We start from the raw sequence: 26,548 nt of genomic DNA on the forward strand, positions 1-26,548 counted from the left end.
CTGACATCCCCTGTCCTGAGGCCCCTCCCAGCCCTGACATCCCCTTTTCTGAGGCCCCTCCCAGCCCTGACATCCCCTGTCCTGAGGCCCCTCCCAGCCATGATATCCCCTGTTCTGAGGCCCCTCCCAGATCCAATTTTCTTCACTCAGAATGTTAGAACTATAAACTTAATTCTGAGGAAGCAAAGGGAATGAAGACCCTAGACTTAGTCAGGAAGATCTGAGTTCAAATCCTCCTTTAGATACTAGCTGTGTGACCTTGGGCAAGTCTCTTCAGCTCCTGGCTGCTCTTCTATTTCCCATTTCTGGGAGCGTCAGATGAGGTAATTGTTGTACAGAGCTTTATAAACCTTAAAGCACGTCTTAAATTCTAGCTATTGTTATTTCAGTTCTCTTTTCTTGTTGTTCAGTAGTGTTGGAGTTTATAGTAACTCTGTGACCCCATTTGGGGTTTTCCTGACAGAGATACTGGAGTCGTTTCTCATTTCCTTCTCCTGCTCATTTTACAGGTGAGGAAACTGAGGCAAGCAGGGGTAAGTGACTTGCCCAGAGTCACACAGCTATTGAGTATCTGAGGCTGGATTTGAACTCTTGAAGTTGAGTCTTCCTGACTCTAGGCCTGGCACTCTGTGCACTCTAGCACCTGCTACCTGCCCTAAATTCTTTAACATCTAAATCTATGGCTCCTTGACTGTTAAGTATGCTTTTCATTCCTATTTGAACCAATGTCTGTTCTTGGTCATAAGTGTGGAGCTGAAGGGGCCCTCAAAAGCCATCCTGCCCTGCCTCCTTCCTCACCTGTGAAATATCTGTGGATGGAAGACCCTCAAAATAAATGAGACTTTCTTGTTGCTTGGAGAGAGTCCAGGAGGGCCAGTTGTTCTCACTGTGGCCTAGACTAAGCATTGTCAATATGCATTGACCTTCAGTCTAATTGTGCTCATTAGGTGGGTATGATAAAGGGGGAAGGAATTCTAGACATGAGGGGCAGCCAGAGAAAATGCCTGATGTCTGGAGATGGAGTGTCTTCTTTGAAAAAGGCTTTATTGGAGCGGCTAGGTGGTGTAATGAATAGAGCGCTGGCCCTGGAATCAGGAGGATCTGAGTTCAAATCCAGCCTCAGACACTTGTCACTTACTGTGTGACCTTGGGCAAGTCACTTAGCCCCAATTGCCCTGCCCTCCCCCATCCAAACACACACACATATACACACACACAGCAAAAGAAAAAGACTATTGGGTAGCTAGGTGGCACAGTGAATAGGGCACTGGCCCTGGAATCAGGAGGATCTCAGTTCAAATCCAACCATGTGACCTAGGGCAAGTCTTCCCTGCCTTCCCCTCTCTTAAAAAAAAAAAAAAAGGCTTCATTGGATGGAAGTTCTTAATGGAAGTCTCCCATGTTAATGAATCAGTGCATTCCTGGGTGTGTGTGAGCAGGGAGGGGATGTAAGGGGCAAGAAGACTAGAAAGGCAGGAGAGGGCAAATAGAAATGGCTTTTCCCCCAAAACCTTTCTTGGCTCGGAGCTTTCCAGTACTAGAGAAGGCACCACCATCTTCCCAGACAACAGGGATCATAACCTAGGGGTCATCCCTGATTTCTCACAGTTCCTCGCCCAACATTTCCATCTTCACATCTCATCTACATTCCCTTTTCTCCATGCACACAGGTCCTCATTCCCTCTCACCTGACTACAGCAATCGTCATCTAATTGGTCTCCATACCTGTCTTTCCCGACTCTAATCTATGCCCCACTCAGCTGCCAGACTTGTTTTCCTGAAGTATGGGTCTCACCATGTCACACACTGCCCCTATCAATAAACTACAGTGTTCCCTCTTACTGCTAGAATAAAAAATAAGCTGTCTTTGGCATTGAAGGCTCCTCACAGCCTGGTCCCTTCCTGCCTTTACTTCCCATCCCACATTCTCCGTGGAAGACATCAGCCTATTCCTTACACACTGGCCTCCCTCTTCCATCTCCATGGCTCTGCATTCACCAGACCCTCACATCTGGAGTGCTCTCCCCTCCTTCACTCTACTTCTTGAATTCCTTAACAGATGCCTTCCAAATTCCAAAGCTGAGTGAGATGGATTTGTGAGGCAGAATTACACAAAGCCATCAGCCTCACTCTCTTCCAGGCTGAAGTGCCTGCTTCAGCATCTTCCGGGCTATTGGAACAAATTGTTCTCATCCCCCCATTCCAGTGGGGGAAGTTTTCATGTGCGTGGCGTAGACACACCTCTAATTCACCACCGTGTTGAGGTCTGCCCAGACGGTTTGCCAGAATGTGGCCAATGCACATACCACAGCTTCTTGGGTGACTAGTAGACACCCAATGTGGGTGGGGAGGAGCCCTGAAAGGGGCTTGGCCAGCTATCTAGAGGTTCTAGTCCTCCCTGAATGGCCCATACACTGGAAAGAAGGATTCAAAGGGGAGTGAAGGAAGAAAATCGGAGACCTAGAATCTGAAAGAGTGTCTGAGATTGCTTTTTAGTCAATTAGGTAATGACTGAGCAAAATGGGGCATATGACCGCAATGGACTATTACTGCACTGTCAGAAATTATAAAAGCAACACTTTAGAGAATCCTGGGTGGTATGAACTGATGCAGAGTGAAATGAGCAGAACCAGGAGGATGATTTATACAAAGACAAGAATATTGTTAAGAGGGGCGACTAGGTGGCACCAGCCCCGAAGTCAGGAGGACCTCAGTTCAAATCCGCCCTCAGACACTTAAAACACTCACTAGCCGTGCGACTTTGGGCAAGTCTCTTAACCCCAATTGCCCTCCCCAAAAGCGAAGAAAATAATTGCTTCTCAACTCCGATCAGTGCAATGGTGAAGCATGTTCCCACTGCTGGTTGGTCTACTGGCATTTATTAAGCACCCACTATGTTCCAGGCGCCCTGCCAAGTACTGGGGATACAAAGCAAGGCAAACAAGGTCCTTGCCCTGAAGGAGCCCGCAGTTTGATGGAGGAGCCGGAAGCGATGAGTGATGTCCGGACCAGATACGGACGGCATAAATCGGAGAGGACCTGGGAGGGAAAGGACTCCTGCAGAAGCCGGCTTTCAGCTGGGCCTCGGAGAGCGCAGAGCGGGGATATTGACACGGCGCAGAAAGAGACGCCGCTGTCCGGACTGGTTCTGCTTAATGCTGGTGTCTTCTTTCTGCTGGTCACCTCCGGCGTGTCCTCTCTTATGTCTTTTACGTGGTCTCCCCCTTTAGAGAGAGAGAGAGAGAGAGAGAGAGAGACAGAAAGGAAGGAGAGAGGGGGAGAGGCGGGGGCGGAGGAGGCTGTTCTGCCCCTCCCACTCCCAGCCCGGGAGTCTTCTCCCACTGGAGGACCTCCGAGGCCATAGAGACGAGGCCGCTCTAGAGCCAGCTTCGCTCATTCCCAAGGCAACCCCCCCCCCCGCTTCCGCGTGAGGCGGCTGTCGCGTCACTTCCGGCGCGCCGAGCCGTGTCTTCGGTTGGCTGCCGGTTCCGGTGGCGGACTCCTCGCTCGGGGTGAGGGGGCAGCTCGGGAGGCGCCCGCGGCGGTGACGGTGCAGCGAGGACCATCCGAGGCCCGACCCGGGTCCCCGAGAGGTGAGGGCGGAGCCTGGCCGGCCTGGGGCGGGGGCGGTGCGGCCCCGAGCACAGCCTGGAGGAGGCGCCTCCGCACGGCCGCTCCGAGGCCGCCGGGCCCGAGGACACTGAGGCCGGGGCTCGAGCTGCGTCCTCCGGCTCGGGATCCTGGGTCCTTCCCGGTCCAGAACGTCCGATCCGGGAGGGGCCTTGGACCCCGAGATGGATGGAATGAGGGCCTTGGCGCGTCCCGATCCCCGCCGTGACGACCCGTCCTCGGGCCGGAACGGTAAGAAGCACCTGCTGGCGCGGCTGTCAGAGTTGGTGCAGAGAGCGCCGCCTGCGGAGCCGCTCTCGTAGTTTTGGAGCGGGGAGAAGCCTCGGAACCCTTTCTGTGATTGCTGAGGCAGTCGGGGTGAAGTGACTTGTTCAGGGTCACACAGCTAGCGAGAGTCTGAGGCTGGATTTGAACTCAGGTCCTCCTGACTCCAGCTGGTGTTAGCTGCCCTAGAACACTCCCAAATTAAAAATGTAAACACGTTTTAAAGTAAATTAAAGTACATTCAGCATTTTTTTTCTTTTTTTGGAGGGGGGAAGGCAAGGCAGTTGGGGTTAAGTGACTTGCCCAAAGTCATGAGGCTAGTAAGTGTTAGAGTCTGCATCCTTTACAGAGGAAGAGCGGGAAGGTGACGTCACATGGACAGTTACATTTCTGGTCCATGTCAGGCCAAGGCTCCCAGCGCCCTTTAGACCCTGTTACACACACGTGGCCAGCAGCGGCCGCCCCGTTACTAGTTGTGGCTTCCCGAGCGACTCCCGTTTTGTTTGTTGCCAGTGGTAGTAGCTTTTCCACACAGTAAGCCAACCGGCGCACCTCCGATTAATTGAGGTCCTGAAGATGCCTAAGACTGACATTTTCTTAAAAATGTTTATTTTTTTGTGTACAGCATTTCAGTTCCACAAGCTTTTAAGTTCCAAATTACACCCCCTCCCCTCCCCAAGACAGCAAGCAAGCTTATATAGGCTCTACATGTTCATTCACATTAAACATATCTTCAGATTAACTGTGTTGCAAAGAAGAATTATTACCAGTGGAACGAACCACGAGAAAGAAGAAACAAAACAAAGCAAAGGAGAGAGAGCAAATAGTCTGCTTCTGTCTGCATTCAGACTCCATAATTCTTTCTCTGTATGTGGATGGCATTTGCCATCATGAGCCTTTTGGAGCTAAGACTGACATACTTGATTATCTGGGTGGAAAGAAAGTATGATTGGTATCTTCAAAAATTTAAATTATCTTACAGGGGAAGAGAGATCAAACTTACTATCTTTTTTGGTTCTTCAGGCTAGAACTATTTCCAGTAAATGGAAGTTACTAGAAGGTAAATTTCAGAACTTCCTACTAATTAGAACTGTTTGACAGTAGAGTTAGTTGTTGTGGGATGTCAGGATATTCCTTCACAGGTATCCAGATGGTCATTTGTTGTGGGCTCTGTGGACAGGATTCAGGCTTAAGTTTTGTCACAAGATCTTGTTGTTTTCATCCCTTTCTCCCTCTCTCCACCAGGATTGCCACCATGTCTCTGTCTCATCTCTACCGAGAGGGCGAAGGCACCATTGATGAGGAAGAAGATGAAATGGAGAACTTTGAGATCACAGATTGGGACCTCCAGAACGAATTCAATCCCAACCGTCAACGCCATTGGCAAACCAAGGAGGAGGCCACATATGGAGTGTGGGCTGAGCGTGACCTTGAAGATGAGCGGCCCAGCTTTGGAGGCAAACGGTACTGGTGTTGACCGGACAGGGCTGGCTGCTTCTGGGTGCAGTTGTGAGGGAGTGAGATGCAGCTGCCAGCTGTACTTCCCTTACCTCTGGGCATTCAGTTTTTCCTTCAGGAGAGAATGTGCTGTGCCAGTTGAGGTCAGCCTTTCAACTCTGGGCAGGTCACCATTCCCTAATATAGAGGTTATTGTCATTGGCCAGTGAGTTCTGCTGATCAGAGTGTGTTGATACTGAGGTAAAGACTTGGTGTGTACTCAGTCCTGCAGATTCTATGAGTGTATGCTTAGGTATATAGACCATTCAAACTGGAAAGGTCCTTAGAGACCCAGATTAAGTGTCATCACCTGACAGATCCTGATCAGCATTCATTCATTCATTCAGCTTCTATAAAAGACCAGCCATTCAAGGAATTGTGTGAGGTGTTAGAGACGCCAAGAGAAGTGGCAGGGGCTTCGAAAGTTCCTTCCCTTAAGGAACATGCATTCTGTGGGGGTGCAACATGCACATACAGGTGAGCAAGTGTAATCTGAGGAAGGGGAGAGGGTATTAACTAACTTTCTCCCTGATGTATATGGTTAGCTATAAAGGGCAGCAAGGTGAGGGTTTGAAGAATGACTTCAGAGAGCTAAGGGTTCTCCTGGCAGTGAGTAGGAAAGACTTTTCTATTAGTTGATTCAGTCACATGTCCCATTCTATCATGTCACTTGACTTTTAGTTCTTTTCATTTTTGTGATTTTCCTAGGTTCTCTTGACTGTCCAAAGCAATTGTATTTATTCAGTAAGGAACTGAGATTAAATGACACTTGCTAAAGTGTCCCTGAAGTAGGCTGTTTTAAAATCACTATCATATTTTTATGGCATTCATTGCTTATGCCCTTAAATTTTCTTGTTATTAATTTTAAGGATGTTCAGTTTTCTAGCATTTTATTTCACCAAGTGATTAAACTCATAGTGTCAGCATAATCATGCCCCCGTATGACTTGTTAGATGTGGCTCTGCTTTCTTTGTCAGTGCTTTTGTTCTAGAAGGTTCTTTTCATTTGGCTACTCTTGCTGCCACGGTCATTTAAATTGCGTTGTGGTTTTAGGGGGTTTTTTTGAGTGGATCAATAGCCAGTGGAATGACTTGGTAAAGTGGAGCGTTTGGTAAAGAAGATTAAATGAACACAAATCCTTTGTATCTTCGACTCTTTTAATTAAAATGATCATTTGAGAGACTTGCATTTGAATCCGGGGCAGAGACTTGGACTTTTTTGAGCTAAGCTGTGCTTGTTGTGCTTCAGATGTCTGTTTTCCTAGACTACAGCTGGGAGTCACATTTGATATTCCTTGGATTTAAATCAGTTAATCATCTTTTAAAATAAATCCCTTGAAAGCTAACATGTAGCATTGTGCTGGCCCACTTTCTGTGCTGCCTCTCCTCATCTGTGATACAGCTGGCACCTGGCAGCTGATGAGGCTTCTCTGAAAGCCGTCTTACAGTCTCTTCTTTTGGGGTGTTTACAGCTCCCGGGACTTTTCTGCTCCCGTGAATTTCATTAGTGCTGGACTGAAGAAAGCTGCTGAAGAAGCAGATGAGGAGGATTCAGATGAGGAGGAGAAGCCCGTTAAGCAGGAGGACTTTCCTAAAGACTTTGGACCAAAGAAGTTAAAAACAGTAAGGTTTTTTTGCCAGAGAGTTGGGAAGGGGCTCACACCCTCAGAGGGCCCTCGCACATAGCACAGCTTGGCGCTAAGAGCCGCTTGGCGCAGGCTTCCAGGTTACCCAAGTGCTGGTCATCAAGCCTGGAGGGAGGAGGAGGTTGGGATAAAGATGCACCAGGTTTTATTCCTACAAAGTCGCTTTCAGTTTGTGGGATTTTAAAGAATTCAACTACATTTTCCCCTAATTCTCCATTATAGATTGCGAATAAATTTTTGGTTCAAGCAGAACTTCAGAATGTTCAGTCACTGCTAGACCTTCTTTCATTTTGTTCATGCTCTTTATTCTCTCCTTAGGGTGGCAATTTTAAACCTAGCCAGAAAGGATTCGTAGGTGGAGCCAAGTCTTTCACGGACTTCGGCAGCTGGGAGAGGCACACCAAAGGCATAGGACAGAAGCTTTTGCAGAAGATGGGTTATGTCCCAGGAAAGGGCCTTGGGAAGAATGCACAAGGTATGAAATAAGTCAGATGGGGCGTGAGTTAGGAAATTGATGATTCTTTTCCTTTCCCTTTGTAATTTTTACTGAGATGTGGTATTGAAAATGGAGACTTAGAGAACTGGGTAAATGTATTTATAGATATATATTATGACATTGTTAATTTAGAATTAAGACCAGGAGAGAAACCTATCTATATTATGGAAATCCTAGATTGCAGATTTTTTAAAAAGACACTGATTACTTCCAAGTATTGATTGTATAAAAAATTAGGTTGTTACTGCATTGTCATTGTTGTTCAGTCATTTTACAGTGGTAGCTTACCCTCCGTGACCCTATTTGGGGTTTTCTTGGCAGAGATATCGAAGTGGTTTGTCATTTCCTTCTCCATCTCATTTTACAGATGAGGAAACTGAGGCAAATAGTGAAGTGACTTGCCCAGGGTCACATAGCTAGTAAGTGTCTGAGGCTGGATTTGAACTCAGATCTTCCTGACTCAAGGCCTGGCACTCTGTCCGCTGTACCACCTAGTTCCCCCCTATTGCTGGGTACTCATGAGTAAAACAAAGTCAATGAAAAATTTTCTTCATTGTAATTTCAATGAACTGTGGTAAAAATCTTTTTTGGCTGGGTCCTGATTTGTGATTTCTTCAGTGTGGTGATCTCCAAGAGGGAAATGCCCTCCATAGGTGCATATTCACGACTTAGCTGTATCTAGAGTTGCCTCATGCACAGAAAGGTTCAGCAGCTTGCCCACAGTTTCCCAGCCAGGATATGTCAGGCAAGACCGGAACCCAGGACTTGCAGACCCCCAAGGCTGGCCGTTAGGCCACTGTTCTGGGCTGCCTGGATTATATTACGTGAGCAATTGCATGGGGCATTATTAGCATGAAAGTTCATGTCTGGGCCATAAATTTGTTTGTTTTTTAATCTAGTACATACTCTGTCTGAATTACTGCAAATTCTGAATTAGGGCACATGAGGGAAGTTTTAGAATTGACTTTAATAAGTTTCTGTAGTAGCTAATATTTTCACATGGAAATTTCCATCTTTATGGAGGTTTCTTAGAAATTCAGTGGACATTCATTAAACCCCTGCTCCTATCAGTATACTGTACTGTGTGCTGGGAATGGAGAGGTGAGAGCTTACCATCTCGTGGAGGAGAAGCTTGGTGCAATAAGAGATGAGACCTCATTCCAGATGAAAAGCTGGGCCTGGTTATCTCGTAGGGGTCTCCTTACCATGTCTGAACTTGAAAAAACTATTTTTGTACAAGGTTGCTGGGGTAAAATTATTCTTTTTTTTTTTTTTTTTTGGACTGGACTGTTATGTTTTAGGTATAGGGAGCTCTAGGTAGGAACTTCCTCTTCACCAGCAAGGGGTCATAGACCTGAGTTCAGATCCTGCCTCAGACACGTAATAACGATGTGGACCTTGACGTTCCTCTCAGCCTTACTTTCCTCATCTGTAAAATGGGGATAATAATCACATTGACTTCCTGAGGGTGCTGTGAGGAGGAGATGAAAAAACCTATGTAGAGCTTTTTGCCCACCTCAGGCGCTCTGTGGCTGCTAGCTGCTGTCTGTCATTCATGCAGGTCGGCCCCGGGTCTTCCTGTGCCTGAGGCTGACTGTCCCCTGCTGCCGTGTTGCTTCCTCCACATTCGGACCCTGGAGCTGGGAGCCGGCAGACCCGGGCTCTGCCTCCAACTCTGTCACTCACTTTCTCCCACTGGGCTTCACTTTCTTCTTTAAGAGGAGATGGTTGGACAGGATGGTGCCTGGGACCTCCCGGGATCCCTTCCAGCTCCAGCGTTCTGATGAATTGGAAGCGCTTCATAGCCCGCCACCTGTCACTGCCTGGAGCAGCTCGTTGAACTCAGCTGTGTGGATGTGGACGCTGTTGTTTCTCTTCCTTCCCCTCCTCCTCCCCTTCCCCTACCTTTTATTCTTCCTTTTCCTCCCTCCTTCCCCCTCTTCTCTCCTTTTCCCTCCTCCTCTTCTTTGCAATCGGGGTTAAGTGACTTGCCTAGGGTCACACAGCTAGTAAGTGTTGAGGGTGGATTTGAACTTGGGTCCTCCTGACTCCAGGGCTGGTGCTATATCCACCGAGTCACCTAGCTGCCTCTGTTTCTTTAAGGGGCTCCAGGATTTGGCATTCATGAATAAGTAGGCCCTCTGTCAAGACATGTCAGTAAAAGCGGACATTCTGTGTGCATTTTGGCAGGTATCATTAATCCAATTGAAGCCAAACAGAGAAAAGGAAAGGGTGCTGTGGGTGCCTACGGCTCAGAACGGACCACTCAGTCAGTGCAAGATTTCCCTGTGGTTGACTCGGAAGAAGAGGCCGAGGAGGTAACGGGAGGGCTGGCCTGCCCTGGGGAAGGAGGGAGGTGACTAGTCCTTCCGTGGAGCTGGTGGTGTCTTTGCTTTATCTGCTGTGTCTCCAGGGAAGGAAACCCTCTATTTCCCTGATTCTGTGAGTTCCCATTAGGTAGTAAACCCTTTGGCTTCTCCTGCTGAACAGTGAGCAAGACTTGATTGTCACCAAAATCTTGGGTTGCCATGATTTGTCTGCAAACTGTCTTTGTCTCTGTTTCCTCTCTAAAAAAGCTGTCAGCGTAACAGGCTGTTTATGATTCTTGTTGGATTTGCTGGCATGCAATTGGAGCTGCTGTGTGAGGAGGATTTCTGCTGCTCGGGGGCAGACGCTGCCAGCATTTCATGGTTTGTTTTTTTAGGATATAGTAGGTCAGGCAGTGTTATTAATGGAGGCTGAATCTCTTCTAGCAGGCTCTGACAATAAATACCATGTTATGAATCAGCCCTTTCCTTTTCTGGATTGACCTAATCGCTTTTCTCAGGAGTTCCAGAAGGAGCTCAGCCAATGGCGAAAAGATCCCAGCGGGGGCAAGAAGAAACCAAAATACTCCTATAAGACAGTTGAAGAATTGAAGGCAAAAGGCAGAATTGGCAAGAAACTCTCTGCCCCCCAGAAGGAGCTTTCCCAGGTTAAGGTACAGTGAATTCTGGAACTTGACACCATCCTGAGATTGTCTAGAATTAACTCTTGTCTCATTGTGGGGGTTTAGCCTAGAAAGCAACAGAGTGGGGGGAGGGGCACAACAGCTGCCTCCCCTTGGAATCGGGATGTACCTTGTTCTGCTGGCAGCACCAGGACATCGAGTGGAACTGTCCATCAGTCAGGTGGGTGGCTAGGGGGGTGGGGGACTGGACTGCGAATTCTAGGTGGCCTCCAGGGACCTTTCTCCTCTCGAAATTCTGTGATTCAACAATCTATAGTTTTGTATACATAGTAATGACAATTCATGACAGATTCCATTTTGAAATTGGAGATTTTTATTTAATAGAGAAAACAGGTAACATATCCTCTTTTTAAAATGTAAAACTGGCTATTTCACTGAAAGAAATCTTGAATTTGGAGTGTTTGTTGCTTTTGGAGAAGGACAAGACGGGAAAAATTTCCCATCATGCTTGACTCTAGGCCTGTCCCCAGCAGACTCTGTCTGCCCAGTTCTCGGGGGTGTCCAAGGGTCAGGGGGCTATAGCTGAGGAATCCTCCAGGGCTTCACAGAGCTCATGTGGGTGTTAGCAGGACATGTATTCCCAGAGGGTCCTGCTAGTCAAGCTGTATAGTTGAGAAGCTTTGCCAATGTCCATGTTCTTTTCTTTCTTTTTTTTTTTTGGAGGGCAATTGGGGTTAAGTAACTTGCCCAAGGTTACACGGCTAGTTTTTTTGTGTGGGTGTTAAGTGTCTGAGGCCAGAACTGAACTCAGGTCCTCCTGACTCCCTTTACTCACTGCGCCACCTAGCCGCCCCCAGTGTCCATGTTCTTGACTGGACTTCACACTAGAAGCCAGACCTTGTGTCTGAGACAGTGACTAGTATGTCTCTACTCCATCACTGAGCAGGTCACCTCCCTTCTCCACAGCTGGTGCCTCATGTGTCCCGTGAGGGCTTGGCCCAGGTCCCCTCTAGTCCTAAATTGGAGACACAGTGGCCAATGTTTACATAGCATTTATTTCCCAGCATGCTGCAGGACAGATCCAGATGAGGTCCTCTCCATTTCACACCTGAAGACACTGAGGATCGACCCCAACCATAGGTGTGAAATGGCTGAGCCAGCCAGGATTGGCACCCAGGTGTCCTGCTTTCTGGTCCAAAGGGCTTTCCAGCATACTCCCCCTTCCTCTCTGTGCCTCAGAAGGTGTTTGGGACACAGGTACCCTGGGGCAGCGGAGGATGGAGCTGGCATCCCTGGGGCATCAGGGCTCATGCCTTCCTTTCTTCCTTGGCCTGCCAGGTGATTGACATGACAGGCCGGGAGCAGAAGGTCTATTACAGCTACAGCCAGATCAGCCACAAGCACAACATCCCCGAGGACGGCATCCAGCAGCAGCAGCTGCCGCTGCCCGGCAAAGACGCCAAGCCGCAGGCCTTTGCCCTGCCCGAGCTGGAGCACAACCTCCAGCTGCTCATCGACATCACGGAGCAGGAGATCATACAGAACGACCGGCAGCTGCAGTACGAGAGGGACATGGTGGTCACCCTGACCCACGAGCTGGAGAAAATGTCTGAGGTGCTGTCCCACGAGGAGACAGTGATCAGCAACCTCAGCAAGGTCCTGGAGATGGTGGAGGAGTGTGAGCGCAGGATGCAGCCCGACTGCAGCGACCCCCTGACGCTGGACGAGTGCGCCAAGATTTTCGAGACTCTGCAGGACAAGTACTATGAGGAGTACCGCATGTCTGACCGCGTGGACCTGGCCGTGGCCATCGTCTACCCGCTCATGAAGGACTACTTCAAGGACTGGGATCCCCTGAAGGTCAGTGCTGCCGAGGCCTCGGCGGCTCTGCGGGTGCCCGTGCTGGGGAAAGGGGCTGCAGGGGAAGCCGAGGTCCTGGGCTCTCAGAAGTAACCACTGTGCTTTGTGTTCAGGACTGCACCTATGGCACCGGCATCATCGCCAAGTGGAAGAGCCTTCTGGAGAACGATCAGATCCTGTCCCACGGGGGCCAAGACCTTGCAGCGGATGCTTTCCACAGGTGACATGGGCTGTGTGCTGCTTTTCTGCAGCCTCCTGGGAATGCCTAGGGTACTGAGCTCTGCATTGTAGTCCAGCTGTCCTGTGATGAGGCAGCTGCAAACACCGGCTTCCCTTGGGGCTGTTCTTTTGGAGATCAGAATTGGGCTGGGCATGGTGGGCACCGCTTCCTAGAATGCTTCTTGTGTCATTGCTTGTAGCCAGAAGGCTGCCGCTAGTCCTGGCTCTGCCAAACCCCTTGGGAGCCATCTGCACTCACTGTCTTCATTTCCTCCCTTCACCCTCACCCTTGCTCCACGGCCCTTAGCCACTTGGCTTTGGATGCCAGTCCTGTCTGTCTTCTCTTGCTGCTCACCCTTCTTGACCTTGACCCCTCTCCTGCTTTTGACCCTGCTGATCACCCTTTCTTCCTGGATCCTCTCGGGGCCTCTCCTGGTTTGCCTCCTCCCTGTTGTCTCCTTACTGTCCTTTCTCATCTTCCTTCTCTGGGTTACCATCTGTCTCGTGCTCCCCGACTCCAAGTGTTCCCCAAGGGTCAGTCCCGCTACATGGGCCTTCTTGCCCTCCGTTGTCCCAGGACCTTTTGGCAGTCTGGTAAAACCCACAGCCTCTTCCTAAGTCAGCAACAAGTATTCTTGGAAGACTATGTTTTGAATTTTTTAAAATCACAAAATAAAATAAATAGGATTAAAAAGGAAAACAATTATAATGAAATAGTTATCGTCTATTTAAAAAAAAAATCCACAAACCCCTTAAAATCTCACCATGGACCCAGGTTAGGAATCGTTGATCTGTGCTCTCCAAAGGACCTCATCATCTGCCGTGGCATTAACTGCTGTCCCGGGGCAGCCCCAGTCTCCCCCTGAACTTCAGTCCCATGTCACCAGTGGCTCCTCTTACATTCCAGAGGAGATGCTGCAGAGACCTGACATTCACTCTGTCCATCTTTCCATTTAAACCAGGGGCGGGGAACCTGCAGCCTTGAGGCCACACGTGGCCCTCTAGGTTCTCAAGTTTACCAAATCTAGACTTCACAGAATCCCGAAGGGATTTCAGTCAATGGGCTGCACTCAAAGACCTAGAAGGCCACATGTGGCCTGAGGCTGCAGGTTCCCCACCCCTGATCTCAACCTTTTTCTCCTTCAAACTTCCCTTACTGTCGAAGGTCACATCATTGTTCTAGACTCCTTGGTTCTTAGCCTCAGCCTCATCCTGGACTTCTCACTGTCCCTGCACCTTTGCCAAATCTTGCTATTTCTCCATCTCTCGCCTCCAGCTCCCCTCCATTCCCAGAACTCTTGTCTTAGTTCCTGTGGTTATCACCTGCAGTGGCCTCCTCCTTGATCTCGCTTCTCCCAGTGCTCATCCACCTAAACGTGGCTGCTAACGTAATCTTCCCTAACTGCAGATCTGGCTATGTGAGCCCTCCTCAGTCACCTCCAGTAGCTTCCCATCAGTCTCTAAATCATCTCAGAAGGATCTCCTCTGTTTAGCTTTTAAAGCCCTGTCCAGCCTAGCCCCAGCCTTGCTTTCTGGCCTTGTTGGGTGTCACTCCCCTTCCTGTCCTCTGGGGTCGTGCCAGGTGGCCTTCTCTGTGTCCTTCCCAAGTGACCCTTCACCTCCGGTCCCCTGCCCTTGTTCTGGCCATCCCCTGGGCCTGCAGTGCGCTTCCCCTTCTCTTCTTGTACGATGGAGCCTGAGTCCATCTGCAGCAATCCTCTTCTGATTCCCCCACGGGCTTGTGCCCTCTTTCCTGGACCACCTTGCCGTAACGTACTTTATGTCCTTTGTATTTACTAACTTCATATTTATAACGTGTATCATTTAGTGCACCTTTGTCTTCCCTTTAGAAGGTCAGACACTTGTGAGCAGGGACTGTCCCGGTCTTTGTATTTGTCTTCCTGGCCCAGTGTGTAGCTCATAGTTAGTACCAGGAGTAAGACAAACATAAACTTATTGTCCTCCCAAGGCTCCATTTCTTGAGCTGCTGTGTGCGTGTGCGGTGTGTATGTGAGCTCTTGCTGTTCCTTAAAGGTGAAAGGTTGCTGCCGTTGATGGCCGTCTGTGTTCAGAGAGGCAGGCGTGGGCTTTGTTCTCATTCCATGTAATTTACTCCCCCTCCTGACTCTAGGCTCATCTGGGAAATGTGGATGCCTTTTGTTCGGAATATCGTCACTCAATGGCAGCCCAGGAACTGTGACCCGATGGTGGACTTTCTGGATAGCTGGGTCCATATTATTCCTGTATGGATCCTGGATAACATACTGGACCAGCTCATCTTCCCCAAACTGCAGAAGGAGGTATGGCAATGGGGCATCTGCAGGGGCCTCTGGGAGAGGCTCATGGCTCCTCCCACTGAGGACACCTCTTCCGGCAGCACTGAGAAGGTGACTGGGGACCCTCAGCACAGGATCTCTCCTGTGCTCACTGCCCCCACCCATTGCACGCCCTTCTTGTTGCTTGGTTAGGTTGTTAGGATGGCCTCCTAACTGGCCTCCCCTTGGGCACTCTCCCCTTTCACTCCTCCCACACACACCCAAGATTCATCTTTCTAAAGCACAGTGACACTGTTCCATGGGGAAATTTTCTGTCACTCCTCATTGCCTGACAGCCCCAGTTCAGAGACCTTAGCCCTGCATTCTGGGCCAATCTTCTGAGTGACCTGCATCTGTCCTGCACTCCTCTACCTCCTCATCGTATTGTGTTGGTCCCAGGCCTCAAGTGCCCCTTCCTTATCTCCCTCCTTTGGATCTACCTCCTCTCTCTTCTGTGAAGCTTTCCTGTCCTTGAGCAGGCCCTGGTGCCTTCTCTCTCCTCTGGACTCTTAGAGTGTGCCTGGTTAGTGCTTCTGTGATCTGAGAGCTTCCTGAGACCACAGCTTACCCTTATCTGCCCCAACTAGGTCAGACTGCCACAGGGGGTGGAGGAGTCAGGGCAGGTAACAGGGGTGGTAGTCTTATTATCTAGAACCAAGAAGCAGGGGCTGCATCTTATTCATCTTTGACTCCTCTGGCACTTGAGGCAGCACCTTATCCTTGCCACAGAGGGACTTATCAAAATGCCCACACTTGCCCTTTCCCCATGATCTATCCTGTAGAATTGGCAGCGTGCTTTTTGGTATGATTGTGAGGATTACTGTGAGTACAGGGCAGGACTTTAGGCAGAGACCTTCTTTGATGGAGGGAAAAAGCAGGTTCAAGGTGACCCCCAGCTTGCCCCAAAGCAGAGGTTCAGCCTCCCATGTGACAGGACTGCCTGGCTTCCCTTCCTGAAGTGATGGTGAAACGGCTGTCAAATACAGACGCAATTTCCCCCTCCGGTTAATCTGTTTTGTCTGGTTCCTTTTCTAGGTTGAAAACTGGAACCCTCTGACAGACACGGTTCCCATCCACTCGTGGATACATCCCTGGCTTCCACTCATGCAGTCACGCTTGGAACCCCTGTACTCCCCGATCCGGAACAAGTTATCTAGCGCTCTACAGAAATGGCATCCCAGTGATTCCTCGGCTAAGCTTATCCTGCAGCCCTGGAAAGACGTGTTTACCCCTGGCTCCTGGGAGGCTTTCATGGTCAAAAATATTGTGCCCAAATTAGGTGAGGTGATCTGAAGGAAAGGGCCCAGGTTAGCTTCTGTGCAGGGGCTCCAGAGGGCCAGCCTGAAGTCTTCTGACCCACGTTTCTGCTGCTTAGGATAGAATTGGTATCTTTGTCACCTATTATAACTTTACTCTTAAAAAAACGTATAGATGTCTTTTGTTTTGACACAAAAGACATTTCCCAGCAAAGACACACACATTTCCCTGTATATTTAGTAACTGTCAGTCAGCTGGCCTTCTATAAGCACCCACTGTATGCCAGACACTGTGCTAAGCTGTGACTGCAGCACACACCCCCAAAGTAGTTTCTCAGTTGCCAGACAGGAGTTTGGGTCCTTTGGTATTTATAGCCAATGACTTATTGATGGTTGTACTGGGCCCGAGATTGGCATGCTGACATCACTTATGTTGTACTAATCACTGGATATGTTGTTTGGGGCTCTGGCTTCTTCCCTGTTACTCTGTGCAAGTCTTACTGGGTTTTTCAGTATTTTTAATATTCTTTATTCTCCCTTATGGCATAGTTATAATCAAATGTTCTATTTGTATGCTTGCTTGTTTAGCCATTCCCCAATAATTAGGAATGTTTTGTTTGCAGCTTTTTGCATAACGGAATCATGTCATCTCCCCCCAAGATCAGAGGCAGCTAGGAGGCTGAGGGGATATGGGGCTGGGCCTGGAGTCAGAAAGACCTGAATTCAAATTCTGCTCCACTCACTAGTTTCCCTCAGTTTACTTAATTGTAAAATAGAGGTCACAGGGCTGTGGGGGTTGAATGAGATATTTACATAGAGCTTAGCCCGGTGCCAGGTGCACAGCAGGCATCATATCAATGCCAGCTGCTGTGATTATTTTCATGATTAATTTTCTAGGATGCTGTATTTTGTTCATAGGACTGTGGATTTAGAACTGGAAGGGAATTTAACGCTTCACCTAATTTAACCATCTCATCTTAAAAGTCAGGAAACTGAGGCTCCTAATACTCAAGTGACTGGCCAAGGGTCATGGCTTCCGTAGCGGAGATGGGCCTTGAGCCCAGGTAGTTTCTCCCAGAGCTGCTGCCTCTGTGACGAGGCTGCCCCTAAATCAGCCTCCGAAGGCTGCTTCTAACTGGCCCTTTGCCCATATCCCAGAAGCTTCCTGAGGGGCGTGCAGTGAGGTTCTCTGCCCAGTGAAAAAATGATCTCTGTGAAATTGGTCCCAAGGCCAACCCCCAAGAGCAGCTCGCTCCATCGAGCACTTGTGAGCCACGCGCTCTGCTGCCCTCGTAGGGACATCTGCTTTGCCTTTTTAGCAAATTCACCATGAATTTCCTTAGGATGGGACGCCCATCACAATTGTTACTCTGTAACCTCTTCCTTCTTACTTTTAAAAATCTTGAAATAGGTTATTCCCAGATCAAAATAAGAATGGTTTGAACTCTAATGCATCTAGAGCTTGCAGCTGCTCTCTAAAGCAGACCTCGACTCCCAGCAGTAATGGACTTCTGCAGCCCTTTAGAGTCCGAATCCTTCTCCTTGAAGAGCCCCACAGACAAGGTCGGATTGGAGCCTTCATTAATGTCATCCCACCATTATCCTTTTCTCTCTCTTCCAGGGATGTGTCTTAATGAATTGATCATTAACCCTCACCAACAGCACATGGATGCTTTTTATTGGGTGATTGACTGGGAAGGGATGATCTCTGTCTCCAGCCTAGTAGGACTCCTTGAGAAACATTTCTTTCCTAAATGGCTTCAGGTATGTTTATACCATACTAAAGATCTATTTTTTTTTGTAAAAAGAGAAAATCAGAAAAGGATGTTAAGAGCCTGATCACAGGACTGAGAATCAAACGTCCTGGAGTCAGTAAATGTTGAATGACATTTTAATTGAAAAATTAAAAATATCCTCGAGGCTTTGGGACCAGAATAGATGTGACCCCTATCTCTGCAAAATGAAATTTGGTTAATGACAAGTAGTAGATGTTGACTCGGTTGACCTTTTATTTGTACAACTGTGATTGGAGATGAAATGTGCCATCTCAAAGTTCTGCTTGTGTCTGTGGCCATCCTGGTGATATTTTTGGTTCCTTACTAGGTTCTTTGCTCCTGGCTCAGTAATAGTCCAAATTATGAGGAGATCACTAAATGGTACCTGGGCTGGAAATCCATGTTCTCAGACCAAGTTTTGGCACACCCATCCATCAAGGATAAATTTAATGAAGCACTGGACATCATGAACAGGGCTGTGTCTTCCAATGTTGGTGAGTGGGTCAGCCCCCTTTTCTCCAAGGCTGGGGAGAGGAGGTGCTAAGGAACACTGTGAGAAGGTCCCCAGGCTAGAGCTGCCTCGTTCTCCAATGCCCCCACAGAGGAAGGAGGGCAGAGGCCGGTCAGAGGGGCTCGTTTGGCCACTCCAGAGACAGGGACCCTCCCTGCTCGAGAGCTTGCACCACCTCTCTTGGTCGGCCCCTGCTCTGCTGTCCTGGCTCCCACCTTGGGCCACATTAGCCTCATGGTTCAGAATCCTGTCACTTGTGCAAGTGCTGTGCCAGCCTGGATAAGTCTGTAATCAGGAGATGATGATATATGTGGGCTGTGGTGAGGATCAGAAATGATAAAAAAAAATAGCTGTCACTGCTGCAGTGCTTCATCTGTACGCTGCCTCACTTGATCCTCACAGCAAGTGCTTTTGTTTTCTCCACTTTACAGGTGAGGAAACTGAGGCGAGGAGAGACCAAGGGTTTTGCTTCCTGCTCATACAGCTCACGTGTCTGAGGCTGGAATCAGCCTGCCATACTGAGCAGTATTTGCAAACCTTTATAAACTGCTGCTTAAAGCAGGTGTCTTGTTATAAGTAGGTCCTGGCTGGAGCTGACTGACCACAGAGATCTCTTTTAAGAGGATGACTCTAACTTGGAATGCCCAGAGGCTGCTTTTAAAATACATGGATTGTGAGATATACACACATGTATATATATGTATGTATATGTACATATACGTATGTATGCACACATTTGATTGAACCACATTCTGTGCTCTTTTGTTAAATAGCTTAATATTAAAGCTATCTGTTCCATGTAAAGCGCCCTCAAACTAATACTGTTGTTAAAACCACATAGATTTACCTTGTGATATTAGTAACTGGAATTTAGCATGTTGGACTATGTTGTGGTGAATGGTCACAATAAAACCTGCAGTCCTTGTTTTATAGCTGAAGAAAAGGGCTGTGGGGGACTTGATTCTGGTCACCCAGCCAAGGAGGGTCAGAGGTAGCCTTGAACTGAAGTCTTTCCCACTTTGTGGTGCTGTCCATCAGTGCCAACATTTTCATTTCCGATTAGGCCTCTTGGGATGTACACATGGCCATCCACAGCTATTTACTGAGCTGACTTGGCTTGGCCTTCCAGGTTCCATTGTCCCTTAAGGCATGTGGACTTTGTTTTAAATTGGACATGAACCTGCCAAAGATAATTTGTTTAAATTTCTTCTGAAGGTACAGGGCTGCATTTCATTTTAGGACTTTGGTTTGGGGCTAATTATATTATTACAGGATGTTTTTATCAACCCTATGCTTTGGTTAAGACATCACTTTCTATGCTTGTTCCTTCTCCAAAGTACTCATATCTCCTTTTTCTCTGCTGTGCATTCGCAGGGGCCTACATGCAGCCTGGAGCTCGGGAAAACATTGCCTATCTGACTCACACAGAGAGGAGGAAGGACTTCCAGTATGAGGCCATGCAGGAGCGCCGAGAAGCTGAGAACATGGCCCAGAGAGGCATCGGAGTGGCAGCCAGCACAGTGCCCATGAACTTCAAAGACCTCATTCAAACAAAGGCTGAAGAACATAACATTGTTTTTATGCCTGTTATTGGAAAAAGGCACGAAGGGAAACAACTCTACACTTTTGGGCGGATTGTGGTCTACATTGACCGGGGCGTTGTGTTTGTGCAAGGGGAGAAGACTTGGGTGCCGACATCCCTTCAGAGTCTGATTGATATGGCAAAATAGGGTGCAGCTCCTGAGCAGGAAGACAAAGGATGTATTAAAGACTTTGTAAAATGAACTTATTGGGACCCCACTGAATCCACAGTGGCCTGAGAGGCCCAAATCACATCCAGACCAGGTCTTGGGGGAATAGACGTCTCATTCTTTTCCTATAATTCAGGTGTGGTGGCCCTAGCAGCCTGAGGTCACTCCATACTCATCTAGTTAAGTGATCAGGAGAACGGGCAAAGCTTCCGAACCTAAACCAGAACCCATCGGAGGGTAAGCATGGCCTGAGGACTGAGGGTGCCTGCCCTCCTCTTCCTAAGAGTTTGCCTACTCAGGCTCCTCCCCATCCATGGGGGAATATAAAAATGTGCCTCTTCTACCTACAAGGATACAACCCAACACTTCAGCAATGCAATTTAATCACATGACTTCCTTCCCAACCATCTCTTGTTGTCATGGACCAACAGCTACTTTCTATCATGTAGGACATCAATGTTAAAGGAAATGCTAAATGCTTATTTTCAAAAAGCAGTTTATGAAACATCGACAATACCTTCCCAATTGGAAGATCTGGCATGTCATGTGGTTCCTCTTTCTAAATTCCATCTGGGTAAGAGAAACAAGGAATTCTTTGAAATTATCCGAAGCATCAGCTACCTTTTAGCTTTCCAGTGACTCAGATGTTCTGCTGTAGTCTGCCCAGTTCAGCCTTCATTGTGGATTGTGTGGCCTCTGGAGCTCATGGATGCTGCTTAGGGACCTGAGAGGTTATAACTTGCCCAGTGTCCCTCAGTGTGCATCCAAGGCCAGGCCAGAGCCTGAGTCTTCCTGACTCGCTGTGCAGTAACAGTGAATTAATGTCCAAGGAAGGGCTGAACCAGCTTCCTCTGGTTCCTGATGATTTCCAACTCCTCACCTTCTGAATATTCTGGCTCTTCTCGGATTGTCCAGATTTCACTGGGGAGCTCTTTCAGCTTTTGTAAAGGAAACCAATGGATGGCGGTATCGTTAAATATGTCCATGTAGGGCAATGTCTGAGGAAATTCAATTTCCTCTATTCCTTTCAAAATCTAGAAAGAATCCAAAGGTAAAACCCAATTAGCCCCTCTTCCTTCTGGGCGAATGACAGATAATCGTTTATTCTAATTGGCCTCCAAGTGAAACAACAAAACTTTGTCCAAAGAACAGTGGAAACGTTTGACCATAATCTTAATGAGTGGAGAGAAAAATTCACTTAATTCTTGTTTCAATTATAGGCTAATTTATTTTCTCCTGCATAATTTGAATGTATTTTTTTTTTTAAACACTGAGGAAAAGCTACAAAGATTCAATTGCTCCCCCAGCCTCACCGCACATACATACCTTTGCCACATAGGAGTAATCTTTCAGAAGAATCCTTGCTAATAACCTAGAAATAAGAAATAAAAATTAAGAAGTGAGACACAATAAACAGACAAGAGGAGTCTAAACTGAAGGCAGAACTTCCCAAAATAACTAGAAGGGAAACGCTTACAAATGTGTCTGGGAGGGAGGGAGGGAGGCCGGAAGATCTCAAAGCCAACAGAATCTCAGACCTGAAAGGACATCTGATTCCATGTGGGCCAACCCAGCTATGACAGGATTCCTTCTACATCCCCACCTAGTGGCTATTCTTCCAGCCTCTACCGGAAGACTTCCAGGGAGGTGGGGGAAGCTCACCATCTTCCCAGGCAGCCCATTCTACTCTGGGATGGCTCTTTATTGGTTCTCTAAGTCTAAATTTGCCTCTGCAGCTTCCACCCTTCCTGTTCTAATGCTTCAGTATTTTGTGGCTTAGGAAGAAGAGTCCATGCTGAGCCCGGGTGGATAACTGTACCAGGAGGGTACTGATCCAACGTATGTGGCTGTAAGCTTGGGTCTGACTGCAACAGCTGTTTAAATCAACCAAACAGAAGCACTCATTGGAACAAGGGCCATTTTAACACTAATTCTAGGAGAGAAGTAACCAGAAGACCAGGGGTGGGGAAGTGGAAATGCTCTAAATTAATCCAGGGCGATCTGGAAATGTCAAAAGTGAACCTTACATGGATTATTTCAGGCACTTACTTTCCTTCAATTCCTTTGAAACTATTTCCAATGATCATCATTTTGGAAAGGGAGTCCACTGACCAGTTACTCCATAACAGATTGTTATACAAAGCTGTTCCACAGTGGATCATGTAAAAAATGGTGGCTTCGCCATAAATACTCCGTTTTCCTTCCTGTGGACAAATCTGGCAATGATATAACTGGCAGAATGCAGATTGTTCAGCTTTTCAGCTTCAGAGAAACTGCTCCAATTAAATTCAACCAAAGAACTCAACCCTTGGTAGGGGCACTGGCAAGTCCCCATATGCTTAACACCTTCAAATGAGTCCATACAAAGCACCTAGAAGACCTCGCTTCCTCTAAGGTCCTCTGAATTCTAGTGGTACAGAGGACCTTGAGTTTGTGAGGGCCAGCACAGCAGAACCTGACACATGCTACCAGTCCAATGGGACAGGTTAAAGACTTGGAGCTAACCTGAGTGTGGACAGTTCCACCAGCATGTTTCAGAGTTTAGAAGAAGATCTATGTTAAGCTTCTCCTGGCATATTCTGACTCTTAAAATCTTACCTCATTCTCATTGAGAACAGTCAGACCAAGGGTGTTAAGAACTGAAATTTCAAGTTCATTAAAGAGAGGATCAAATACGTAGCAGTGATTTCTGGGGATCTGCACAAGAAAGAAAAAGGTGATGCTTCAGAGCCAGCCAGACCGGTCCATTCTGATTTCCTTTCCCAACATCCTTCATTGACCTTACCTGTAACTTCTCCAGAAAGAGAAGTAAAAATGCTAGTTGATTGCGGGCTATTACACATGAAGCAAACTTCCCAATTCCATAGCAAACACACTTAAAATGGCTTGTCCTCTTTACTGAGTCTTCCCTCAAGCTGGAACTGGGTGTCTCAGCTGGGGGCTGTGATGGTTCAAGCTGGAGGTGTTCAAGGGCTTCGGAAATGGGCACCATGACTCCCTGCAGCTGTTCCAGAGGTTTAGTAAGACACTTCTGGATGATTCCTGAATGTCGAGAGACAAAATCCCAACAGAAGAGGTACTTTGATATCATAAGTTATCAAGGGTTTGAAAGGAAGAAAGGTATTTCTGATTTCTGCTAAAAAGGATTTCCCAGATAATCATCACAAAGTTCCCCTCCTCAGCACCTAACAGGACTTGTAGACAGTATAAGCATCTAACAAGTCATTACAGTGAATGAATGTGGCTCTGTACTGAAGTAGGCAAAAAAAAAAATTGTCCTACCTCTGTTAGAGGTCTTCCTTCTTGAAAGAATGCAATTCAGTTAAAGCAACATTTAGTGCCTACACTTTGTGTATGGATACAATGATGAGAAAAAAGACACGAAAATACCAATACTCAGAAATCAAAAGGCTACTAATAAGCAAATGAATTTGGCTAAGTATCTGTTCAAGTTTTATGTCAATGTTCTGGGAAAAGAGATGAAGTAGTCAGTTCTGAGGCAGTCACTTTTCAGGGCAGACAGCAGAAGCGTGGAATAGGCTGAGAACGGGATCTCTGACAACAGTCCAACCCAGAAGAAAAAGGGGCCCTCAGGTTACCAAGAATGAATTCCTAACTTAATCTCTTGATTTATGGAAAAGGAACAAATGTGAAGCCTTCCTGTCATTCTCTCATTTTTACTTTAAAAACTGATGATGCTTTTTTTCTACATTAAATATTTTGTGAATTTGCATGTCATCTCTGTTCATTGGCCACGCCGATCTTCTCGGGGGACTGTTAGAGCTTTAGTATAGTGATGCTGAAGGACGCGCTCACTTTCACTTCAGAGGCTTTGAGGAGTCCACGATCTCATTGTGTGGCCACTTCTTCTACTGGTGCAGATAGCAGCTTCTCTGCCAAGAGTGCTACTGCCTCTGGAGTCAGAGCATCTGGCTGCAGAGCCCACCTCTGACCCCCGCTACCTGTGTGACCTACAGCAACCCCCTTCCCTGCCTGAGACTCAGTGCCTTCCTCTGTTCAGTATGGGAGTTGGACAAGATGGCTTGTGAGGTTTCTTCCAGCTCTAGATCCTATCACCCACCATACCTTCTCTTTGGTGATTCCTGCCAATAGCTTTCTTTTTAAAATGTAAAATTTTGTTTCTTAAAAATTCAATTGTTTTATTTTCAGTTCCAGATTTTCTCCTCTGCTTCCCTCTTCCCTCCCCAATCACTCTGAGAAGGCAAGAAAAACAAAACCCATTGCAAATGTGTATAAGATGCAAAACAAATGTTTGTATTACCCATGTTTTTTAAAAAACAAAAAGAAAGAGAAGAAAATATACTTCGAGTCCATTAACTCCCCATGTGCCGGTAGTTAGCATGTTTCATCATGAGGTCTTTCATAATTGATATCATTATTGGAGAAATTGTTCTATTCTGCATCACTTCATATAAGTCTTACCAGGCTTCTCTGAAACTGGCTCCTTCAGCATTTCTTACAGCACAACAGTGCTCCATCTGCTTGACATACCATAACTTGTTCATCCACTCCCCTACTGATGGGCATCCCCTCAGTTTACAATCTTTTGCTAACAAAAAAGAGCTGCTATAAATACTTTTGTACATATGGACCCTTTTCCTCTTTGATCTCGTTGGGCCATTGTATCTATCACCGAGTCAAGGGAATATACAGCTTAATAGTTTTCTGCCGCCCCTATCTTTCTATACATTTTCCATAGAGGAGTCATCTAGTATGGTGGCTATAGGCCCTTCTCTTACTCTTTCATATTTCTTGAATGCTATGCTGGCCCCCCCCCTCCTTATCCTCTGACCTCACGACATCGCCAGCTCTCTGATCACGTCATAGATAATGTCTTATACCGATTCTGGCACATAAGTAATTGCTAGAAGTATAACAACCTAAACTAAACACACCCACCATGCATCTTTTTGGGCGTCCTTAACACCAATTTAGCAACGTTGGAGGAATGGTAAAAAAAAGTAATGTATAATTTCCTGACTGTCGATCCAGCTAGGTCTAGTCAATCATGAATTATGCCATACCCATTGAGGGTAAATAAACAGTTTCTTATACTTTCCTTTTCCATTGTGGATAGCCAGGCTGACCTCCTCTGAATGACTATGGGCTTATTTTTATCAGCACTAAGCTCATCAAATGTTATTTTCTTAATGATAAGGGAGCAAAGAGAAGCCTTCATGAGTGGGTTTTCATCAGGGCTCACCAGGGCCTTGGTGCGCCTTCCTTCTGTACTCAGGGATGGATAGCGTGTTACTCACCCTCTGTCAGATGCCAGAGATCAGAGATTAGCAGGTCCTCCCTGTTAAAGATAAATACAGTCATTGCCTCTGCCTTTTCAGGGCTGCTTGAAGCCTTCTCTTACCTGAGCCCAAGACAAACGGCCGTCCCTTCACACTGGGGGCTTCGTTCTCTCAGGAGAGCCTGAGGGGCACAGAAGCTGCAGCCGCCTTCCGGGAGCTGCAGCCAGAGCACACTGGCTCACCATCACCTTAAGCTGCCGAAAGTGGGTCCTTTACCAGATTCTCCTGGCCCACGCAGCCCTGTTCACCCCCGGGAGGGCGAGGCTACGTTCCAGACCCAGGATCGCTGGCGCCGGGGAGGGCCGCCTCTGCACGGAGCCGGGCGCAGGGGGCACCCCGGGGGGCGGCCGCCGGGCCCGCGCACGGACCTCCCCGCCCGCTCCCTAACCAGAGGCACTGCCTCGAGTCCAGACAGCGGCCAGGGCGGGCCGTAAGCTGCCCAGCCGAGGAATCGGTCGCGCGCCCGGCGCTCCACACAACGTCTACCAAAGCCTCACAACCTCCCCGGAGGCACACGCTAGCAATACGCCCGTTCCCGAGGGGAGGGCGCTGAGGCCCACGGCGTGAAGGGAGCGTCCGGGAGGGGTAGGGCCGCCTTTGCTTAATCCCCTCCCTCCCCACTGGGGAAAACCGAAGCCCAGAGAAGGCAGGCCGCGCAGACGCGGGCTCTGGGTTCAAATCCAGCCCGTACGCCTCCTGGGGTCTCTACCCCGGGGCCCCAGGACCTCAGTTTCCCCTTCCGAGCTCACCGGGCCTCGCTCACTCGCCTCCGTACCGCTCCGCCATCCCCGCTGGGCTCCGGGGCTTCGGGGGCCGCGCCCCGCCCGGCCGGCCTCGGGTGCCGCCCCCTGCGCTTCCGCACAGTCCTCCACTCGGCAGCGGCGGCCGCCGCCATGGCGATGCAGCTGACGTCATCACCACGCGCCGACGCCGGCTCCGTCGCTGGGCGCTCCCGGCGTCCCCCGCGACCGAGCTGGGGAGGGGCCCGGGAGGGGGACGTGAGGGGGGCGGGGCGGCCCCGCGCGTGACCGGGAGGCCGCCGCTCGCGCCGCGCTCAG

At 48.2% G+C, this 26,548-nt stretch overlaps 3 protein-coding genes and 1 long non-coding RNA gene across 5 annotated transcripts in view; 2 read left to right on the forward strand and 2 right to left on the reverse strand.

The window, feature by feature from the left end:
• Window positions 1-3,447: 3,447 nt before the first annotated feature.
• On the forward strand, window positions 3,448-20,389 carry TFIP11 (tuftelin interacting protein 11). Its single transcript, XM_069081668.1, has 13 exons — window positions 3,448-3,593; window positions 5,140-5,358; window positions 6,863-7,013; window positions 7,355-7,511; window positions 9,723-9,850; window positions 10,360-10,512; window positions 11,821-12,342; window positions 12,456-12,562; window positions 14,693-14,861; window positions 15,912-16,155; window positions 17,754-17,896; window positions 18,236-18,401; window positions 19,793-20,389. The coding sequence occupies exons 2-13, from the start codon at window positions 5,150-5,152 to the stop codon at window positions 20,146-20,148; spliced, it is 2,505 nt and encodes an 834-aa protein (XP_068937769.1). The 5' UTR covers window positions 3,448-3,593; window positions 5,140-5,149; the 3' UTR covers window positions 20,149-20,389.
• On the reverse strand, window positions 18,004-19,799 carry LOC138156376 (uncharacterized). Its single transcript, XR_011167133.1, has 2 exons — window positions 18,735-19,799; window positions 18,004-18,693 (listed from the first exon to the last, which is right to left on the reverse strand). It is a non-coding gene; the product is annotated as an uncharacterized lncRNA (long non-coding RNA).
• Window positions 20,390-20,648: 259 nt separating the features above from the next.
• On the reverse strand, window positions 20,649-26,416 carry SRRD (SRR1 domain containing). Its single transcript, XM_069081669.1, has 7 exons — window positions 26,240-26,416; window positions 25,449-25,489; window positions 22,955-23,211; window positions 22,768-22,866; window positions 22,219-22,373; window positions 21,496-21,541; window positions 20,649-21,203 (listed from the first exon to the last, which is right to left on the reverse strand). Exons 1-7 carry the CDS (start codon window positions 26,383-26,385, stop codon window positions 20,988-20,990), a joined length of 960 nt encoding a protein of 319 aa, XP_068937770.1. The 5' UTR covers window positions 26,386-26,416; the 3' UTR covers window positions 20,649-20,987.
• Window positions 26,417-26,477: 61 nt separating this feature from the next.
• HPS4 (HPS4 biogenesis of lysosomal organelles complex 3 subunit 2) overlaps window positions 26,478-26,548 on the forward strand; it is a 33,850-nt gene continuing 33,779 nt past the window's right edge. For both annotated transcript variants that reach the window (XM_069081709.1, XM_069081711.1), the window contains exon 1: window positions 26,478-26,548. The gene's annotated coding sequence lies outside the window, so the exon portion shown is untranslated.

This window comes from Petaurus breviceps, unplaced genomic scaffold, assembly GCF_028583685.1.
Source record: "Petaurus breviceps papuanus isolate PSGF00001 unplaced genomic scaffold, PetGlider_PUasm1.0 99, whole genome shotgun sequence".
NCBI classification, from domain to species: domain Eukaryota; kingdom Metazoa; phylum Chordata; class Mammalia; order Diprotodontia; family Petauridae; genus Petaurus; species Petaurus breviceps.

Bases quoted from the DNA above. Each gene is read 5' to 3' on its own strand.
- TFIP11 (XM_069081668.1), top strand. From the start codon at position 5,150: ATGTCTCTGTCTCATCTCTACCGAGAGGGCGAAGGCACCATTGATGAG. The intron at 7,512-9,722 runs GTATGAAATAAG...GCATTTTGGCAG, and splicing joins CCTTGGGAAGAATGCACAAG to GTATCATTAATCCAATTGAA. The intron at 17,897-18,235 runs GTATGTTTATAC...GTTCCTTACTAG, and splicing joins TCTTTCCTAAATGGCTTCAG to GTTCTTTGCTCCTGGCTCAG.
- SRRD (XM_069081669.1), bottom strand. From the start codon at position 26,385: ATGGCGGCGGCCGCCGCTGCCGAGTGGAGGACTGTGCGGAAGCGCAGG. The intron at 23,212-25,448 runs GTGAGTAACACG...CTCGACATTCAG, and splicing joins TCTCTGGCATCTGACAGAGG to GAATCATCCAGAAGTGTCTT. The intron at 22,374-22,767 runs GTAAGATTTTAA...ATTTGTCCACAG, and splicing joins CTGTTCTCAATGAGAATGAG to GAAGGAAAACGGAGTATTTA.